Source organism: Protopterus annectens, chromosome 3.part1 (genome assembly GCF_019279795.1).
Source record: "Protopterus annectens isolate FY-2018-M chromosome 3.part1, PAN1.0, whole genome shotgun sequence".
NCBI classification, from domain to species: domain Eukaryota; kingdom Metazoa; phylum Chordata; order Ceratodontiformes; family Protopteridae; genus Protopterus; species Protopterus annectens.
Window position 1 is genome coordinate 1,190,601,615 of NC_056732.1, and position 16,492 is coordinate 1,190,618,106.

Genomic DNA, 16,492 nt, shown 5'->3' on the forward strand with positions numbered 1-16,492 from the left:
AATTTGAGGTTATCATCTATAATGACACCTAGTAGTTTTGTAGAATGGTCTTGTGTGATAATTGTCCCATCTTTTGCTTTTATGGTGAACGTAAAAGCTGTAGATCTTTGTGTGGGTGAGAAAACCAGCATTTTATTTTTTTTGGGATTTAGTAACAATCGACGTTCAGCGAGCCAGTTTTCAATAATATTAAAGGTGGCCTGGGTAGCAGCTCTCAATTCTGCAGGAGCTATAGCTGAGCAAATGAGGGTGGAGTCATCAGCTTATTGGATACAGTTGACATTAGGGATGACAGAATATAGATTGTTAATAAAGATGGAAAAGAGAAGGGGCCCAAGTATGGAGCCTTGTGGGACTCCAAGGGTGTTAGGCAATAGGTTGGAGAGCTTGTTCTGCCAGAGAACAGCCTGCTGCCTCCCACTGAGGTAAGATTTAAACCACTGAAGGGCTTTAAAATCAAGGCAGTAAGTCTGCAGGGTGTGTATCAGCAGCTGATGATCCACCATGTCGAATGCCTTGGAGAGATCCAAGAAGGAGACGGAGGATATTTGAATATTGTTACGATTGTTATTAATAGTACTGGTAAAAGCTAGTAGGGCAGAGGTTGTGCTATGGTGTGGACGGAGGCCATGTTGGGTATTGGCTAATAGGTGATTCTGGATTAGGTGGTGCATTAGTTCTTTTGGCATACATTTTTCCATGATCTTTGCAAGTGGAGAAAGTATAGCAATCGGTCTATAACTGAAGATTTCCATGGAGGAACCTCCTTTATATAGTGGGATTACGTATGATGTTTTCCAAATGGTGGGAATTTTAGGCTCAGCTATGGTACGATTAATTAATATAGAAACTGGGTAGGCAATAGCATCAGCTGAGTTTTGAAGGTATTCAGCAGGGAGTTGGTCAGCAGAGAGTGTGGTGGGTTTTAATTTTTTGATTAAGTTGTTTATACATGAAGTGGATACTGGTTGGAAACTAAAAGAGAGTAGGTTTAAATGAGTGGCAATATTAGGGCTAGAAGAACTAGGAGGTAATTGGCTGGCTAGAGCTTGAATTGTCTTAGTAAAGAACTGGTTAAAGCTGTTTGAGATATCCTCAGGGGATTTATCACTGGTAGCAGTTGGGATAGTGGTAGATGTTTTACCGGGATGAAGCAAAGTATTCAGGCCAGCCCAGAAGTTCTGAGGGTTTTTCTGGTTGGCTGTCTGCAGATTACAGTAATATTGTTTTTTGTCATTTAAGATGGCTATTTTAGTGTCATTTCTAGCTTGCCAGTATTTAACTATGATCATGAGTGGTTTGAGTGGAGCGCCATTTGGCCCAGAGTTTGTTTCTGTTATTGATTTTTAGTCTAGACATTTTAGAGAGCAATGGTGCAGTTTTAGCTTTAGTTCGCTTTAAGCGATCAGGTGCATACCAGTCAGGGATTTCAAGAAATTTATTGTTAAAATATGCAGCTGCTGGAATTTGACAGGGTCAAAGTCATATTTATTTCTGACTTTTTTGAGTAACGGTGTTTGTGGGTTAATGGCTTTTTGTTTAACTATGTGAGAAGGTGGTCACTTAGATCAGTGGGGAGGGTACCAGCAGTGTACAGTTGGGGAATGCTATTTACGAGTACCCAATCAAACAGAGATTATAGACATCTAATACCAGGGAATGTTCATCACATTTGTTGATTGTGACTGTCTAGCAACTGAATAGTACATTTCCATGGAAAATATGAAGAATTAATGAGTTTTTAGTGCAATTTAATACTTTTAAAAGTATAATGATAATAACTAACCACTCTATCCATAGCAGATGCAACTACAAAGCTCCTTCATATACTCTGTTTTCAAAATATAGCAGAATTACCTTCTTTCCTTAATGAATTTGATAAAATCCATCATACCACAGCATCAGTGTTACTAAATGTATCTTTCCAGCTACTACTTCAAAAGCAAACTTCTTCTGTTTTAGGGCACTTTGACTGTTAGCAGTTAAAACTTATCTGTTTGCCAAAGGACGGCAATAACTTAGATGCAAGAGTTGAACGCAGATTAATACTTGGCTCTTGCAGTAAATGGCAGCTAGTTTTCTTTCTGCACTAAGAAGCAGTGAAACACTCCTTTCTCATTAAGTTCAGTAAGTTGGTAAATTCTATTAAGACTAGCCTAAAACATGGAAGCTACAGGAAAAGTTTGGGTTAGTAGCAGGCAATACAGCTTCTAGACTGTGAATCAAAATCCATTTCTACTGCCCTGCTCAATTAAAAAAATAAAAGATGTGGCAATTCACTACTGTATCTGCAGATTTCAGTTTAGATTCTAAAACGAGGGCTGGATCTAGCAAACCATCAGAGTCTAGGCTCTGGCTGGACAATTAATTTAATGCTATTGTGAATATCAGTTACCTTTATATATCCATTTATGCTAAACATTATCTTAAAAGATAAGTCATAAGTTGCAATGGTACACAATTATACCATAAACATGAAGCTATTATTTTTCTTGCTTACCAAGCAATGGACAATGGCATCAAAAAACAAGTTCTTTAAAACTTCAGAAGACTTTATATAAGTAACAAGTAACCTTATGTAAAACAACGTATCATTCTGTAGGGCAATTATGCCCCTGCACCCCTGATATTGAGGCTGTGACTCCTCATCCTCCATAAATAAATAAACTAAGAATAACAATAGCTCAGAGTAATATGTGGTTTGATGTAAAAGCAAGTATTCTCTTTACTTTGAAATAGTGTGCTTATGGGCTTAAAATATTTAACTAGTGAGGGTGAGGGGGTGTTACCTCCCCTCTTTGGGGATGTAGGTGAACCCCTTGAAGAAAACAGGTTTCAATGTTAGTGTATACTTTTCATGGTTCATAGTTTCTTGGTAATGAGGAGTCAGTGCTGTTACATAAACTGTACATTTTTTCTGAAGTTGAATTTCTGATATATCAATTTTACATATATATGTTTATAGGTAAGTATTGGCTAACTGCCCTTCTGAGCCATTTTAAACCTAGCCAATTTCTCTTAAAGATGAGACTAAATCTTGTACTTTGTATTTGTGGGTAAACACCTTAAACATTATAACAACCCCCTCAGTAAACTTCCCCTTCAAAAGTCAGAATCAAACCCTTTACTTTCTGTTTATGAGGTAAACATCTCAAGCCTTACACCAGCTCCAACCCCTATATGAACATGATATTGCAGTCAAGCATAAAAGTTCCCCACAGTGATAACTGAGCATCCTACCTGTCTAGTTTTACAATTTAGAGAGCACAGTATTAGTCACAAGGACCACAGGACAAGTCTTAAATTTTCCTGTGATGAGAAGCTGATATAGCATGTTTTTCAGGAACCTATATATACCTGATAATGCAGCCACACAAACAACTTCTTCACAATGAGAACTGTGCCTCCTACCTGCATAGTTACACAATTTAGAGAGCATAATATTAGTCGCAAGTGGCACAGAACAAGTCTAAATTTTGTTTTACCCTAAATATTTTTTCTTCATAAATAGGTACTAGGCTAGCTGTCCTTGTGGACCATTTTAAGCTTAGCCAATTTCCCTTAGAGAGAATCAAACTCTATGTCTTTTGTCTGTGAGGTAGGAACCTTAACAATTATGTCAGCCTCTAGCTCAAAATAGTTGTGTTGCTTTTGGATGACCAGGGCAGGACTCAAACCTACAATCGTCTGGTTTGAAGTCAGACACCTTATCCATTAGGCCACATGGCCAAACTTTCTTGTTAGCCTTCAACCTATTCTTGTTTATGAACATGGAGGCTTATTCATAATCAAAGGTCACTGCAGGACAAGGCTAGTACACAGCATATCTGCATACCAAATCCTTTAGTGATTCACAAAGATATGAAAATAATGGGGGCAGGACCATTGTGTTAAAACCGAACTCCATGCACACAGTATATATACAACCAACACACCTCCCCGTTCATACATGATTCATGAAGGCAGCATAACTGAAATACCATCTGGTCTCAATGCGAAACCAACAGGACAGCAGTCATGCTTTTCCATGCAGTGATTCCCTCCTCCCATACTAATATGCTGCTCAGGAGACAGTTCTGAGGAACATGTTATTGCTATTACCACCCTCTCCCCAAAAAACATCCTTCACTAAATGTTAGTAAAATCACTACAAGCAGCAGAGTTTCCTATGGTGCATGGTTAGCCTGCAGCCTCACACAACCTTGTCCCACCTTCACACAGTGATGCTTACAAGCTTCCATTAGTGGAAGTACACAGAGTACCAGATCCCCTCATTATCATAATATGATTATAACCAACCACTGGTCTGATGCCATGCATAATGACTGTAATTGCTTTATGAACCATAGGCAAGATGATGTAGAACAGTTTAGTATGAGTACTGGAACATTTTGTAAGCTACTGTGTACAATACAGTCCTATCTGCATTCCTTAAAGTATTGGAAAAGGCAGTACATTGCCATTATGGGCCATGATTCAAATAGCAACATACTAGGCACAGTGCTCAGAGGGACTGTAATTACAATGTCTGAATACCAGGGTTGATGTTCTGAAAGGTGTTCTATTCAGAATTACTCCTCAAGATATGTGCCAGAAATTAACATGGTAAGCATGAAATTAATTTATTAAGCTCACTATCCCAGTTCAGTAGCTGTAAAAACTATATTTTTACATATATTTTTTGCATACCAGTTGCATTGCGTGGACATCTTTCAGATGCAACTTCCCCTGAAGGAGTTTCCCTCCAGATTCCATCTTCATCACAGATTTCATGAGGCTCTGAAATGCAGGAAAAAATACACAATTAATACACTGACAGCACTTCCTGATATTTTTGCAAACAACATTTATTGTGGACTGCATACTTTGAGTAACATGATGCATGATTTTAAAACATTTCTTTCCTGTCTTCATATCCCCCTTCTCCAACATGCACCCATTCAGTGGTAGTCTAGACATAATATTCCCGCTGTGATCTCAATGTTGCTTTCTCATATAATCTTTCTTATCCTATTCCCGAGTCAGGATTTGACTAAAACATGTCCCCTTCATTTACATGTATTATCCATACCAGGCTGACCGGGCCATAATATCTGAGTAGCACCTCGGTGCAGGAGGCATTATTTGAAACTGCTGTGCATCTTTTTCTTCAGTCAGTGTCTAGTTTGTAAATGTAATGCCATCAGCATGGGTTTTATCAGAACTTAGATGCTAGTCTTAATGTACTGGTGCATACTATTACACAATGTAGAATGGTCCTGTACCATACTCTTATTATACTTGGCACTTAGCCTCAGTCTATCTTCTTCACAGAAAATGATTACATTCCATGACTACTTGTTGACATTGTGCCATATGACTCTTCCAACTTCCCAAACCCATTCCCAAATACTGGTCAGTAAAAGTAAAGGCAGTCACATTCTTCAGTACTATGGCCCTACAGTCGGCTTGCTTATACCTGTTTCTTAATAGCAACAGTTCACCATACATTTTAACACTCACTAGCAGGGGGAATGCATGTATGAATGTAAATCTACAATAGCATTACAGTATCAAACTACTGTTTTACAACAAATCTACATTGCAACTCATATGTAATATGCATACCTCCGACCATAACACGCAAAAATGCTTTGAAATACATCAAAAACAGGAAATGATTTTTAATCACCACTAGGTAAAAAGGGTAAGCACTTTCATTCTAATTTTTACAACAAGCTTCATCAGAACCTATTTAAACTGCATTATCCCTTTACTTAAATAGCTTATGCAAAATCACATGATGTAGGAAAAAAGAAGTTATTTACTCACCATAACATTCCATCTGTGTTGTCCATTTTCATTATTCTTCAACAAATGGATCTGGATCCTTGGATCTGACTCGGCCACTTTTTAAAAATTCCAGGATCCAAATCTTGAGCTCCACCAACAAACCCTCAAAGCAAGTTTGCTGCTATATACATATAAAATCCCAAATATAAAACAATGTTATGACAAGAAAGTGATAGCTGAAAGATCAGGAGCTCAAACAGGAACTACGGTTCTGAACAACACTTCTGTTAGGTCTCTGCCAAAGCCAAGGACAGAGGGAACAAGGGAGGGAAGCTGAGGAAGAATTAAAATGGACAACACAGATGGAACACTATGGTAAGTACATAACTTCTTTATATGATGTTGTTATTTTCATTCATTTCTCAATGAATGGAACACAGTCCCCCAGATACAGTAACCATGGGCGGGCCTCATGGAAGGATGTTCTGGAGCACCGCTGAACCAAAAGCAACTCTATTGCTGTAATGCACAATAAAGGTATGAGTATTAGACCAAGTGGCAGCTGCACAAATATCATCAACAGAGGCTCTAGCTTAAAAGGCTGCTGATGTAGACATTGACCTGGTTGAATGTGTTTTTTGTTGTTTTGGTAAGGTAATACCTTTCAAGGAATAAATATAGGAAATACAATTTGTTATCCATTTAGCCAGTGTAGTTTTAAAAATTGGTCTTCACAATCTTTTACTACTGAAAGAGACAAATAACTGATTGTTTTTTCTACATTCCTTGATCCTGTGAAGGTAAAAACAAAGTTGCCTATGTATATCAAGAAGCTGAAGGGTGTATTCACCTTTGTTTTCAAATCTGGGGAAGAAAACTGGCAAATGGATGACCTGACTGATATTCGTTTCAGAGGCAACTTTTGGTAGGAAAGAAGGATGTATGTGTAAAAAAATCCTGTCCTTGTGAAATATCAAATATGGCAGTTTGGAAGACAGTGCTTGGTCTTCAGATATTCTTCCTGTAGAACATGTAAATAATTTGAATGATGCTAAAGGAGAAGCATTATCTCCGATGTGATAGTTCTAGATGGCTGCTAATTGAACCTTGATAGTGGAAAAACTTCCTCCAGCCTGAAAAACCCAGGCAAGAAAATTTAGAACATCTGGAAGCATAGTGGTAAAGGGATCAAATTCTCTCTGATGAGCCCAAAAGGAAAACCCTTTCCATTTGGTTTTATAAATTTTCCTTGTCAAATGTTTATGAGAAGAGACTAGGAATTTTTGAACTGGGGAGGAAAGCCCAGAATGTCTAGCCATCACCGGAATTGGAGAAACCATGCAGTCAACTTAAAGCTTGCAATATCTGGGTGAACTTGTCCTGATGGGTGAGACAGGAGATCTGGACTGTGACCCAGCATCCAAGGACAATGTACTAAATGAGACTAAAGGAAGAAGAACCACACCTGTCAAGGCCAGAAGGGAGCAATGTGGAGATCTGTATTCTTCAACCAAAGTGCTTTCTGAAGAAACTTGGATAAGAGAGGTAGGACAGGATAAGCATAAAGGAGACCAGAGGGCCACACATGGACTACAGCATCTCTTGGTGACTGTTCCCGAGGTGGGATAAGGGTGAAGAACCTGCTGCATTTTTTCTTTAGAGGAGATGCAAATAGGTCACATCATGGTTGACCTCATTTGTGGAAGATCAAGTTTGTTACTGATTGGTTGAGAGACCACTTGTGAGGCATGAAGACAGTCCTACTGAGTTTATCCGCTAGAATGTTGGATTTCCCCGGTATGTGCATTGCTACAAGAAACCATTTGGGTGAGATCCCCCACTGCCATACCCTCATTGCTTCTCAACAAAGGGGATAGGATTTAATTCCTCCCTGTTTGCTGATGTACCAGACTAATGACATGTTTCCCATTTGTACTGCAGTAGTTCCTAGAGAGAGAAGGCTCTGGAAAGCCTGCAATGCTAGAAACACTATGCTCATCTCTAGGACACTGATATGCAAATTGGTCTCTTGTAGGGACCATGTGCCTTGAACATTCCATCCAAAGTAATGCCCCCCACCCCAACTGGGAGGTGCCTGAGGTCAACGTGGTGGAGGGGGGAGGAAGGAAAAATGGACAATCTTGATCAATCTCCTTGGAGTAGATTCACTAAAGAAGAGACTTTATGCAAACCTGAGACAATTTTATCAGGTGATTCAAGGGATAATGATGAAAGGATTATTGCACTGCCAGGGTCCATTGAAGAGTTTTCAGGTGTAAGCAAGCAGTGGAAATTAGAGTTATAGCAGCAGCCATTGACTCTAGAGATTTTAGATCAGTCTTGCAAGGGGAGAAGGAATGGAAATAATTTGTTTGATGTGCATCTTCCATGTAAGAAATCTGCTTTGAGGTAGAAGAACTAGATAATTGACTGTGTCTAAGGGAGCCCCTATAAAATCTGCAACTTGAACTGGCTGAAGATAAGATCTGTGCATGTTGACTGTGATTGAAGCAAATAATCAATGGCTTTTACTAGTAGATGCCTGGTTGGTGCGGTAAGAACTCAGTCATCTAAATAGGGAAGCACTCTGAATCCAAGCAGTCTCAGGTGAGCTGCTACCACTGCCATGCATTTGGTGAACACTCTGGCGACTGTGGTGATATCAACGAGCAGGGCTCTGAACTGATAAAGACTGGCTCCCAGCCAAAAGCTTAGATACCTTTGCGAGCATGTGTTCATTTTGATGTGATAGTACGCATCTTGAAGATTGATTTAGCACATCCAGTCATCCTTCTGAAGAAGGGGCAGAATGGGCTGTACTGTGACCATCCAGAATTTTGAATTTTTTTACAAACTGGTTCAAATAACTTAAATCAAAGCTAGGTCTCAGGTCTTTTTTGCAACTAAAAAAAACCTTGAGTAAATCCCAGATTCTTTTTGGTCTGGTGGAACCTCTTCAGTGACTCTTTTGTCTAGCAACTTTGTGATCTCTTGAGCTTCAAGCTCTCTCTGAATGGGTGGAACATCAGTGAGAATTTTTATTGTTTTTACTGGAATTTGTAAAAAGGGAATGCAATATCCTCTGGATATGATTCTTTGCATCCAAAAGCCAATTGTGAAGGCTAGCCAGGTGTTCTGGTGCAAGGACAAGCACCTCCTGACTACCTCCATAGAGGGACAGTTGGGTAATCTTTCAGGAACACTAGAGGGATCTGTCTGAGAAAGAATCTAAAGATTCTTGGTTCTGCAGACTCCGACTGCCATGTGAGCATCTACCACTGTAGTTATTTCCCCCTCTGTCTCTGGTGAAAAATTCCCTGCATTACTCCTGGAAAGGACCTTGATATTTCTTGTACCACATTTTCTTACTGCCACATTGGTTCCTGGAAAATGGTCTCTGTGGGGTAGAAAAGTGAATTCCAATGACAGACAAGGTCATTCCATCCTGTTCACTGCAGAAGAGAGTCTCTTTAAGTGTTGGGCCAAACAAGGATGATCCATCAAGGACAGTATTGATGAATGATGCCTTGAAATGTTCAACAAAATTGCACAATCGCATCCAGGCATGTCACCTTATGGATATGCCTGACCAAGCTGCCCTCAAGGTACCTTCTGCAGTATCTGAGGTCAACCTCATGGAGTGTTTGTAATTGATTGTAGAGTGGTCACTCATGAGGAAAAGGACTTCTCTTCCTCTGCAGACACATGCACTCACTTCCCAAACCTGTCCTAAGCCCTAAGATCTCTGTTAGGGGGATGGACAGAGGAGCTTTGTTTGGCAAGCTCCTTTTTGGTGGCTGCCACAACAACCATGGCATCTACAGGAATCCCTTTATTCCAGTACTGTCTATCAGCAGGGTTGCTTAAGATTTTGTCTGGGCATTTGGAGTAGGTTCCATGGAGTCCAGTTCCTTCCATACCTTGTGGAAGACAAGATCTATAAGTTCATCTGCGGGGGAGGGGGTAACCCATGATGTAGATGGGACAGACCCAAAGGTTTCCAAGAACACAGATTCCTCCGGGAAAGGGTTTGGGAAGACCAACCACCTTTCTGGTGAAAGATCTCTAAGATGTCAAAAAATGAGACATCTTCAGGTGGACATCTAGGGTTCCCTTCTTCTCATTAAAATTGGTGTCTTCTGTGAGGGATTCCTGTGGGGAATCCAAGTGCGTCCTCTTGCACTTCCTCTTCAAAGGGACCTCCTCAGTGGGATGTTCCTGGGAAGTATTGGAAGAGAAAGGGAGTTCCCTGGTGGAAACTGCTTGGAAGCCCTTCTGGACTGGCTGTCCTTATACTGTAGGATGTGAAGATTCAGATACTGGATCTAGAGAAGGAGTAGGGTATGGATCCAAAGAAGGGAGAGTCGGCACTACTCTGGGTTGAGAGAAAGCCCTCTCAACCACCTCAAAAGCAGAGGTGACAAGAATGACACAGGACAATCCCACTGGAGCAGAAGTTCCCAGAGCAGACAACCCAGAACCCCCCAACCCCCCACTCTGAGGGAGGAGTTGGAGCCAAGCTATCAACAGCCAAAGCTCCGATAGTTGAAAATGACACTTCAACAACTTTGTAGTTGATGTCAAACCCTCAGATCCAGTGCCGATGGTTCAGCTCTGACAGCAGTTGTGTTTCAACAGTGTTGGAGCTGATCAGGTCCAGGAGGTAGCCAGAGTTGAGGTTGAAATAACCTTTGGACCTGACAGTTCAGCTCCCGGGGTTCTCCAATCCAAGGACTCCAAAATGGCTGGTTGGATCAGAGAAGAAGCAATCAGAGGTTGAAAAGAACATTGGTGGAACATGGATCCAATGGGAGATGGAGCTGTCAAAACCCCCCCATCTGGATCTGTGGTGTTAGTAATTTCCTCATCACAGATCCAACTCCACTTCAGATAGACAACGGGAAGACTTAACAGAAGAGGATGTGGAAGGTGGCCTTGAGGACTTCTTAGGTGTTTCTTGCAAAAGGGGAGACCTCAGTCTTGGAGACACCAGCTCCAGAGAGAACTTGGGGAGCATGGAGCTGAGGATATACTTTCACTCACAAAACAGCAAAGAAGCTCAAGGAATCACAATCCTGACCATCTTGAAGAGTGGCAAATGAGATCTGACAGTTTATTGTGGTCTGGCATTATGGGTAAGGAAGGAGCTTGAGATTCAGATATTGGAATCTATAGAAAGTGGCCAAGCCAGGTCTGAGGGTCAGATATGAACTGATTCTTTGAAGAAAGAATGAAAATGACAACATCAGATTGAAAGTTATGTACTTACCATAATGTTAGATCCATGTTGTCTGATTTTATCCAGTTAAACATATGGGATGTTGGATTTGACTGGGTCTGACATCAGCACTGAATCTGTAGCTTCTTTGGATCCAGAGCTCTGACTCCTCCCCTACTACACATTCCCTGTACTCCACCTTAGCAGCTCAGATTGAGTTTGCCCCCATCTTGTGCCATATCTGGATAATCCTGCAGAGAAAAACCCTAATTCAATATTCGTAATCTGTATAGAAAAAGTGGTTACAATCTCACACAGCTGTGCACAGACAGGGTATTAATGGTTTACTTAAGCATCTTAAAGCCATAGGTAACAATATGGAAAAGGGTAGGAGGGATGGAGTTTGAACTCGACGAAAATCTGACAACATGGATCTAATGCTATGGCAAGTACCATAACGTCTGTAGCCAGTGTTGTCAATTTTCTCCATTTCAAATATCGAGGATAGAATTTCAAGCTGTCAAACTGGATGGTGTCAAGGATGGACATTCTTGAGTATGATGAACTCAAAGGAAGAATATGATCTGGACTGTATATCCAGTTAACAGTGAGACACTAAGGTGTGCACTGTGGACCAGGTGGCAACAGCATGTGTATCATCAGTGGAGAGTCCTTTAGAAAAGGCTGTGGAAGTATATACTGCATAGCTGAATGAGTCTTAGGTTTACTTGATAAAGGGCATTTTTTTCTTATTGTAGAAAAAGAAAAATGCAATCTGATAACCATCTTGATAAAGTAATCTTAACCACTGCTTTCCCAAACTTTGGTGTAGAGAATGAAATGAACAACTAATCATCTCTTCTGAACTGTTTTGTTCTATGAAGCTAGAGTCTGAGTTGACTGTGGGTGTCTAACATATGCAAATGTAGTCTCCTGTGCTTGAATGTTTAGGGAAGAAAACTAGTAAGTTTATGGACCGGTTAAGATTTACTTCGGATGTCACCTTAGCGATATAGAATGCATTGGTTTAAGAGGGAATCTATCCTTGTGGAAAACTAAATGGAGAGGCTTAAGTGAGACTGCCTGTAACTCTGAAATTCATCCTGCTGACATAAATGCTACTAGGAAAATTGTCTTCCAAGTCTGGAACTTAAAATCTGCTTTGGTTGAGGGCTCAAATAGAAACTGGGTCAAAGATTTGCAGCATAATAGAAATGTCTCAAAGAGGAGCTGGGTCTCTAATTAAGGGGCTTAAAAGAAAAATGCCTTTCAAAAAGGCCTTAGTGATTTTCACTGATGATATAGGAGTGTCTTTGCATCCAAGATGAAAATTTGAAATAGCCCCAATTTGAACTTTGATGGTAGTATTGATGAATCCTTTATCAAAGAACTCAGATAAAAATTCTATTACAGATGGAATAGGAGCTGAAAAGGGGTCGAGCCCTTTACACACGACCCAAATAAAGAATCTCTTCCATTTGTTCTTTTATATTTTTTTAGTGGCTGGTTTCTGGGAAGCAGAAAGAATACTGACTACCACAGGGGAAAACCTGGCATCTCAGACTACATTTAGAACTGGTGGTACTGTGCAGTTATCTTCATGGTCTTCTGATCCAGTGGAAGCAGTCCAGATGGGTGAGTTAATCGGTTTGGACAGCAAACCAACATCCATGGGGGATATACAAACAGAGGCCACAGGTAGGGGAACCAAGTCTGTCAGGGCCAAAATGGAGAAATCAGGATGACCCCGGCTTTGCACTGTCTTGCATTCTGTATGATTTTGTTCATTAGTGGCTAAGGTGGGAAGGTGTACAGAAAACCCAGTAGCCAACTGCAGGCCAGAAAGTCTCTCAGTGACTGACACTGTGGAGAGATCAGGACAAAATACCTGCTGGGTTTGTTGTTGAGATAGGAGGCAAATAGGTTGCAGTGAGACTGACCCCAATGACTGAAAATCATATGTTCCATTGCTGGATTGAGAGACCACTCATGAGGCATCAGGATAGTTCTATTCAATTTTTCTGACCCCAGGATGTGTGTTGCTACTACAAAGTGATGTGAAGATATCGGCTTTTACCAACATATTTCCCTGATGTTTGTTAATGTACCATACCACTGCCATGTTGTCCTTCTGTATGAAGATCACACCATCAGGGAAGAGATCCTGGAATGAATATAATGCTTGAAACATTACCCTCAACTCCAAGATCTGATGTGAGGATTGGCCTGTAGGTGTGACCAAGTACCTTACACTTTTCTCCCTTTGAAATGCCTCCCCTCACCATAGAACGGGAAGCATTCATGGTTACCAGAGCTACCAATGAATCTGAGTAGAACATGCAACCCTGTGTTACTTTTGTGGATGTTACCCACCAGGCAATGTGTTGTCAGCTTTCTTGTGTAATATGTATCTTTGCATGTAATGGATGAATGGAATGACACCATTGCACTGCTAAGGTCCACTGTAGTACCCTCATATAGTATCTGTCTAAATTGGGGAGGCCTTGAGGCCTGAAAGACATAGCACTTATCTCAGTGGTGATGATGGATGGTGTAGTAGCTGCATGGATGTGGGTCAGAGTGAGAAAACCCTTGAGTGAAGAAGGCTGACAATTTGATGGGTGATGTCCAGGTGGCATCCTATGCATTCTATTGCCTGGACTGGGGACAGGTGGCATTTTATAAGATTCATGGTTATACCTAAAACTAGTAGCAACTGGAGCACCAGGTCCAGATTGTAGAGCAGTAGATGATCACAGGTATCCATTAAGAGCCAATTGTCAAGATATGGGAACACCTGGATCCCCAGCAAATGCAGGTGCACTGCTACCATTGTCATAATCTTGGTGAACACCCTGGGGGCTGTGGTGAGACCAAGAGGCAATGCTTGGAATTGGTAGTGACATGGAGGAATCTCCTGGAGTTCTTTGCTACTTTGATATGATAGTAGGCATTCTGGAAATCTGTGAAGCAAATCCGGTCATCCTTCCTCAACAGAGGTAAAATGGACTAAATTAATCTCAAATTTTGTATGTTATACAAACTGGTTTAGGTGATTGAGTTCCCCGTCTCTTTTGGGACTAAAAAGGACCTCAAACAGACTCCAGATTCTAATGGGCCTTGGGGGACTGGCTGGATGACTCTTTTTTTCAAGCAGCTTTGGAACTTCTTTGGCTGCTGAGTCCCATTGACTGGGTGGAACATCAGGGACTTTTTTTCCTAAGGTGGAATGGAAAAGGGAATTGAATAGCCTTTGGAAATTATCGTTATCATCCAAGAATCTAATGTTACAGAGTGCAGCAGTCAGGCAACCCCTGAGGAGCACTGATAGGCTTTCTCAGTGAAAGGACTACAAAAGCCCTGATTGTGCAGTCTGCCTCTACTTTTTCAAATAACTGGACATCAAAGAATTCTTACTTAATGATTTATGGGTTGCCTCATTACTTATTGCATACATGTGTTCATAAATACATGATCATCTAGATCTTTCCATTTTTACTACATAAAATATAAGAAAAGTGGCACAAATTGCCAAATAAACCACTCCAGTAGTGGCACAATTATAATTTTACATAAATGGAATTACTCTTGGATAATTCACCACCATAGTAATGATCAAATCCATGATCAATCTATACTGGGGCAACGCCTGCATTTTTTTCCCTTAAATTTATTAGGTCTAGATGGAAATTTGTTGCTAGAACCCCTTTCCAATAATCATTTTAAATGTTTACCTTTTTTAAACACAAACATGGGTTTTGAACCAAGTTTGTCAATAAGACCTACTGGCCCCAACAATCCTGACCAATTCTTGGGTATCATTTTTTTTTAACTTCACTACGCTGTGAATTAAAAGACAATGTTATTGCCCTTAAATAGCCTTCATTTGAGGTAATCTTTTGGACTGAGAGGCATTTGAGGACACCTCAGTAAAAGAGCAAACAAAATATCTCTTTTGTTAATAATTTTATTGGCTATGTCAATTAACATATCCTGTCGGTACTCCCTACTTAAAAACATTTCTTTCAAATTTTCCAGTTCACTGGAAACTAACAAATCAGCCAAAATCAAATGACACAGCTTAATCATTTTCCCCCTTACCAAATTCTTTTTTGCCACATGGGGTGCCAGAATAATGTAAAGAATTATTTGAAAATGATTTTTTTCAAAAAGTTGTTGATTCAAACCTTAAATTGTTATAATTTTTACTTATAAAATTTTCAATGTAACTAACACAGTTAAAAATTTGTCTCACGTGTAAAACTTAAAAAAAAAAACAGTATGGTTTATGTAATTATAGAAATCACTAAACATGTTTATGATTCCATTCCACATTAAAAAATGTCATCCAGGTAATGCAAATGTAAATAAATGTGAGGCCATGATATGATATGATCATATCAATTATTCAGGAGTAATTCCATGTAAGGGAAATTATAGTTGTGCTACTACTGGAGTGGTTTATTTGGTAATTTGTGCAACATCTGTATTTTTATAGGAAAAATGGAAAGATCACTCCATATACATATTCTGAACATATGTACACAGTAAGTAAGGGACCAACCTACAATGCATTAAATAAGCATTCTTTGGTGTGCAATAATTTTAAAAAGTTTTAATTCTTTGTTTTAGAAAAAATACACAGATTAGAAAGGGGAGTGCATTGGCAGGATAGACTGGAAATCAGAGAACTGTATTGAAAATTATTACTTAATGCCACACAAATACCGGGCCTGAATTAACAGCTTTCTATAAAGTCTATATGATAAGGGAAAGCAGCAAAATTTTGAGCTTTCAATTAAATATTTTTATATACTTTATAAATATTTTAGTTGTAAATGATAAAATCAGTGTATGTTATACTTATATGGTTGTGCATGATTTTAGTGTTGTTTAAGTAAATTCAATTCTCCTGTTTTGATTTGTTTCCATGCATCTTGTGATTTTGTATGAGCTATTTAAATAATAAACAGTGCAAAGGGTTAGTCCAGATGAAATTATTTTAGGTAGTAGATCTAGGATACTCTCTGTATGATACCCTCACTGTGACAGGAGTAAAGGTGCCTTGTTGAAGTTTCAATTAGTTTATTCAGTTTAGCAGGATAAAGGACAATGTTATTATTCTAAATGAATAAACTATCTGAAACTTCAACAAGGCACCATTATCCCTCCCATGGGAAGGGTATCATTGAGAGAGTCTCCAAGATCTGCTAGCTAAAGTGATTTTATATGGACTAATCCTTTGTACTTTGTTATTTGTTAATTCTGTCACCCTCTGGGTAACAAGTGGGATACCCGACATGACTTGAACCTTCTGAATTACCTCTGTTAGCTATTTAAATAATGGGGTAATTCAGTTTAAAGAGATTATGATGAAGTTAATTGTAAAACTTAGAACAAAAGCACTTAAGCTTTTTATAAAGTGGTGATTAAAAGTAATTTCCTTTTTTCAAGGTGTTTTTGCTTTTTATGGTTACACCTCTGATCATGCCATTCAAATGT

General features: G+C 39.6%; 1 protein-coding gene across 9 annotated transcripts in view; it reads right to left on the reverse strand.

Annotated features, from left to right (window-relative positions):
- Positions 1-16,492, reverse strand: part of ADGRB1 (adhesion G protein-coupled receptor B1) — a 4,264,735-nt gene that overhangs the window by 1,961,672 nt on the left and 2,286,571 nt on the right. For all 9 annotated transcript variants that reach the window (XM_044067288.1, XM_044067286.1, XM_044067290.1 and 6 more), the window contains one exon: positions 4,690-4,779. In XM_044067288.1, the coding sequence (XP_043923223.1) occupies positions 4,690-4,779 (90 nt within the window). The remainder of the gene's footprint in view (positions 1-4,689; positions 4,780-16,492) is intronic.